Consider the following 6,000-nt stretch of genomic DNA (forward strand, 5'->3'; position numbering starts at 1 on the left):
ACATGTGTTGAGAAATCAGAGAGGGGAACTGAGGGAAGTCTCGGGGGGAGGGAGGGAGGGTTTGAAGGGGAGGTGGGGGAAAAGGGGGGGAAATAATGAATATGATATGGTTTGATATTTTGTTATGTTGAAATTGTTAATAAAAAACTTTTTTAAAAAAAGAATTATGGAAAAGCATGTGTGAAAGTGAGATAGATCAAAGACACTAGATTTGTCCATCTCTAGTTTCCATTGCTCTTTGCCACCATCTATTTTGGACCATGTAATACAAAAAGAGTTAAAAAGGAAAAAGCATCACCTTTGAAGTTTAATTGTTAATAAGTTACATTCAAGAGTCCTCTTTAGGGAAAGTTGCTGCTACTGCCGCTGTATGTTGTAAAACTCAAAGAGATTCAGTTTACAATTTGGAAAACATGTTTTGATTTTACTTTTTTAAAAAGAAAAACACAACCCAAAATTAATTTAATGCATACAACTTGGGAGAAGCTCCTGAACCTAAAGCAGTATCTATTCTCGTTGAACCAACAAACATTAAAAACTGCACAGAGGTAGAAGCAAAGCTTTTTATTTCACATATGATTAACGCTTGATTTTTAGGAATGAGACAATCAAGCATGGAAAAAGTTGCTTGTCTCCAGAATGAGCGTTTGTTGCATTCCTTCATGAACTCACGACAGTCCTATTGCTTAGGAGAACTGATCATGGGAGAAACTTCATTTGGCCTTTGCCTACCCAATGACTCTGCTTCGGTTGCAATGCTTTCCACCATTCGGAGCATGTCCCATTTACACACAGGACACGTCTGGTGATTCAGAAGCCAAGGATCAACACAGGCTTTGTGGAAAAGATGTCTGCAGTGCAAGACACGGGTTATGTCTTTCGGCTTGTACATTTCCAAACACACCGCACAGCTCTCTCCACTCGACCCAACTTCCTTGTCGTCCTTCTTCAATGTGCGAAGCTCAAGATCATTCATGGCCTTACCGATATCAAGTTCCTGCGGCCACCTCTGGACCGGGTTCCTGGATCTCCGCAGCCTTGTGGCAGAGTAGCAGGTGCAATATGCCACAGCAAGGGAGGCAAAAACAAAAATGGTACCCATGTAATGGGTTATCCATGGGTAATGGTGCTTCCCAACATCAATGGTTACCCTCACTTGGATGCCATTCTGAGCCAAATGCAAAAGATCTATACCTTTCAGGTTGCTGATCATAACTGAGACAATATCTTCCGCCCCAAAGTTATGCATGGGAAAGATAGCAGTGCCTGTACCTGGATAATTATAGATGATCACACCGGCAGCTCCCTTTTCTGCAGCCACCATGATTTGCTTTGCAAATGAACACCGTCCCCTCATGATGAGAGCTAGCCAACTGTCCCCGTTCGCTGGCTTCTTAAAATGTGTTAAAGAGCTACAGGCGTTTTGATGCAGACCCTCCGGAGGCACCACAACCCCAGACACCTTCTTCAAAGGAGAGGCTCTCGCAAATACCCCGTTTTCCAAAATCTCCCACAAAGTCCGATTTGCTACTAGGAACGATATGTTAAGATTGGCAACCCAAAAGGCGCCAGCTCCTGAGCTGTGCATACAGAGGGCGAGGAGGAGCCCAAGGTACAGGTAACAAAGAGATGTTGCCCTTCCTCTTCCAACGGCAGTCCCAGGCATGCTCATGTTGACACCTGCAATATAGCTGCTGAATCAATAATGCAGGACCAGACAAAAGTCGCCAGCATGCCAAAGCCGAGTCGCTGCTAGCAGAGAGATATTAAAAACCTATCCCCCCAAAATTGCAGAGAAGCGACCTCAGCGGGCTGTCCAGGCTTAGATACTTGGCAAAGCTTTATGGCAGATGGCATCAAGCAAAAATCAGGATGGCTTTTCCTCCGGTGAAGTAGCTCATTGTTACGTAATGAAATTATGACATCGTGGACAACTCTGCCAATTAGCACTGACTTAGGACGTGGTCTATATAAAATCTTACTGGCTCAGCATCCAAATATGCTTTTGGATGCAGGTGGCACTGTAGTTTAACTACTGAGCCTCTTGGGCTTGCTGATCAGGTCGGCGGTTCGGATGCCCACAATGGGGTGAGCTCCTGTTGCTCTGTCCCAGCTCCTGCCAACCTAGCAGTTTGAAAGCATGCCAGTGCAAGTAGATAAATAGGCACCACTGTGGTGGGAAGGTAAACAGCATTTCCGTGTGGTCTGGTTTCTGTCACGGTATTCCATTGAGCCAGAAGCGGTTTAGTCATGCTGGGCACATGACCCAGAAAGCTGTCTTTGGATAAACGCTGACTCCCTCAGCCTGAAAGCAAGATGAGCGCCACAACCCCATGGTCACCTTTGACTGAACGTAACCATCTAGGGCTCCTTTACCTTTTACCTTATACTTTTATTATCCCCTCCCCCACCACACAGAATCCAGATGTACAGCTAAAGTATTGCATAGTGTGTAAATCAATGTTCACAACCTTCTGGGTAACTTTTACTGGAGGGTTTGGCATCTAATAGAAGTCTGAAGGTATGTGATGCTGTATTGTTATAGCTTAGGTGAGCAGATAGCAACATACAAAACTGTTTTTCGCTGGTGCACTTTAGTCTATGCAATATTCCACTGTCAGGTTCTGACTCTGTCTGTTAGAGCGCTGCAAAAAAATGACCCCCAACTCTGTCGTTAGATTAACGTGCTAACTGACAAGGTGTGAAAATGCCACCAGTTTTCACTCTTAAGGTTTTGACATATGAAGGTCTTAATGGCTCAGGACCCCAATATCTTCTGGCATATCTCTCCTTATATGAACCTACTCAGACCCTTAAAGCTTCATCCATGGCCTTTCCCTGAGGCTCAGAGAATAAAGGGACCCTTTCAGCCGTAGTTCTTTCCATCTGTGGAACGCTTTCCAGTGAGGTCCGCCTGGCACCTTTGCTGTCATTTTTGGGGGGCACCAAATAAAATCTTAGCTCCCCTGCCCCACTGGCTTTTGATGGACTGGGGTGGTTATACTTTTGCTATTAATGTACTGCCAAAGATTTCTGTAGGTATTGGACTGGAGGTGTTGTTCTATTTTTATGAATTCCAGGTAAGACTGTGACTGGGGCTGGTTATAAGGAGCATATAACTCCCTTGTTAAAATTATTACTCTGGCTGCCAGTCTGTTTCTGGGCACAATTCAAAGTGCAAGTTATGACCTATAAAGCCCTATATAGCTTGGGTCCAAGCTATCTGAATGACTGTATTCCCTCATACAAACCTGCCTGGGCTCTGAGATCTTCATGGGAGGCCCATCTCTCAGTCTCGCCACCCTCCCTGTCATGCTTGGTGGAAGAGGGCCTTCTTGGTAGCTGCTCCCAGACTTTGGAACACCCTTCTCAGAGAAGTTAAGAGTGGCTCCCTCCCTCCTTGTTGTTCTTCCGCCAGCAGGTGAAGACTTGCTTGTTCCAATAAGCTTTGGGGGAACTGACTGTTGTTTTTTAAAGAAAGGGCTGGTGCTGTAGGGCTTTTATTCTAATTATCTGTATTTTTAAAATAGGTATCATATATATTATTTTAATTCTATTAGTCTTCAGTTGCTTTTAATGATGGCTTTGTTCATGGTTTTAGCAGTTTCTGCTTTATCCGTGAGCTGCCTTGAGTCTGTGTCTGGAGGAAAAAGTGGGCTATTATTATTACTACTACTACTAATAATAATATTAATTTCCTTAGAGGCCCTTCTAAGTATCTTGTTTGAGGGGTCCAATAAAATCATTACTAAATAGGTGGCAAAATATCTGAATGTCTGTTAGGGCTGCAGGGATGGTTAAAAGAGCTAACCATCATAGCAGCTCTAAGAGATGTTCAGATATTTTGTCACCTATTCAGTAACTGGTTTAATAGACCCCCTTGTTATTTTTGTTCCCCAAAGGCTACGATGATGTATTTTTTTACATGATCTTTTTAGTGGCTGGTTGACCATAATATGTATTTGACTGACTGCTGCTATTAGGGCTATCAAATATAGTTAAAAAGAGAAATAACATTAAATGTGCTTCTCATATGGAGGTGATGCTAACCCTCCATTGGCATTGTAAGTTGAACATATGGATAGAGACTTCAGCACAACAAAAAGTGAAGAGGAGGAGCCATATGTTTTTGATTCCTCCTCTTCACTCCCTGCCAACACACTCTAGGAAAGATGAGGCAAAGGCTCATGCACTCTTGGGCTAAAGCCAGGTATCTGGGATTAACCATGGAGCTTTCCTCCCAAACACATTTTTGCCTAGCATTATTTTTCAGAAATTAAAAAGTAGATGCATATGTATCTCAACAGAGAAATGGCATTCGCCTCTTTAGTTTTGTCCTCCTTCGGAGGAGTAAAGCAAAAATGCTTTCAACAAGCAACCTGAACCAGTGTGCGATGATCGATCTCGTGCTTATGGATTTAATTGAACAGAGTCTCTGGAAAAAATAAAATACTTTGCAAGGATATATGAAATACTTCCTGAACTAGGAGGCTTCACTCAAGACTGTTGTTCTCACACATGAGCACAGCCATCTCAGAAGCAGATTGCTGAATATATTCTTCTGTGAAATAAAGTAATTTTGAATCTGTGAGCTGCTGAACATACACTTAAGATTTTAATTAACGGTCCCAGCTACCAGTAGCCTCAAAGGAAATCATTCCCCCCAATAAATATCAGTTCTTCACCTGTTTAGTGAGGAGAATACTTTTATACATGCTTTCTGAAAGTTAAAGCAGTGTTGGAAGCCTCACGAGGTACAAGCGATTTCGTCCCTCTCAGTTCCTTTGGATAACGGCATGGTTGCAAATAGGGCAAATGCCACGCTTTAGCAACCAGCGATCAATGCACCTTTTGTGGAAGACGTGCCGGCAGGTTAAAATACGCACTACCTCTCTCGGTTTGTATGTCTCCAAGCACACCACACAGGTCTCTCCTGCGAGATCTGTTTCGCTCCTTTTCAACTTGCGCAGCTCAAGCAAATCTACAGCTTTGCGGAGTTCCGCCTTTGCTGCTCTGACATTCCTCTCTTCGTGTCTTGCCCCAATCTGCCCCGGAGTGCAGCACAACACTGCACAGGCAACAAATGCCAAAAGGAGGAAGAACAAAACACAGGTAGATCTTGTAGAAGCACTGCATAGCTCCCACTTCGATTACCGCAGTGACCTGGATACCTTCCTTAATCAACTGCAAAATTGGGTTTCCTTTCAGGCTGCTAATCATGATGGTGGCAATATCACAGGCATTGTCGCAAGTCAAAATGAGAATCTCTCTGTCTGGATGCGAATGGTCATAAATAACAACACCTGTGGCACCTTCTCCTACCGGTGCCTTCCTTCTGCCTTCAGAAGCATCACCTCCTCTTGCAACGAAGGCTATCCAGGACTCAGTGTCTGGTGGTATACTGAACTTAGCTCCCATTATGTAGGCACCTTTAGCTTCTGTGGGCATCTTTAACTTCACCAACAGCCCTACCATCTTCTTTGAAGGGAGGTCCTCCTCAAAGGAAGCTGGATTTTGTGCTACTGATATGGCCCACTTCTCACTGTCAAGGGTTAGATTAATATAGCCAACAGAGCAACTTGCAGCTTGAGAGCGAGGCACACCAAATATTAGGGGGAGGCTGAAAGCCATCTTCCAGAAAGAGGAAACATTTATTCCACCATTGTTGAGAAGTTTCATTTTTCTTTTGCAAGTGGCAAAAATAAAAATCCAAGCGATGACTCACATGGTCAAACAGCCAAGGCAGCATGATGAACAAAGATGTATTTCCATATTTGTAGAAAGATCAAAAATCCCATTGACTAGAAAGGCACCACAGACTCTAAACCTCACAAACATGTATACGTAGAATTTCAACCCCCACTCCCCTTAACTCCATACCAGTAAGACACAGAACCACCACCATAGATCACAACATGCACGTCTGTCATCAGGAAGAGAGCTGTAGCCATTGTGACATCAGAACTGCCTCAAATGACCACTCCTTCCTTAGCTTACTCA

At 43.6% G+C, this 6,000-nt stretch overlaps 2 protein-coding genes across 14 annotated transcripts in view; both read right to left on the reverse strand.

Moving 5' to 3' along the window:
• CADPS2 (calcium dependent secretion activator 2) overlaps positions 1 to 6,000 on the reverse strand; it is a 370,823-nt gene that overhangs the window by 256,233 nt on the left and 108,590 nt on the right. The window lies entirely within an intron of this gene.
• On the reverse strand, positions 550 to 1,874 carry RNF148 (ring finger protein 148). The gene has a single exon (XM_080972107.1). The coding sequence runs from the start codon at positions 1,670 to 1,672 to the stop codon at positions 680 to 682; it is 993 nt and encodes a 330-aa protein (XP_080828233.1). The 5' UTR covers positions 1,673 to 1,874; the 3' UTR covers positions 550 to 679.

Source organism: Podarcis pityusensis, assembly GCF_964106645.2.
Source record: "Podarcis pityusensis genome assembly, chromosome: 10".
NCBI classification, from domain to species: Eukaryota; Metazoa; Chordata; class Lepidosauria; order Squamata; family Lacertidae; genus Podarcis; species Podarcis pityusensis.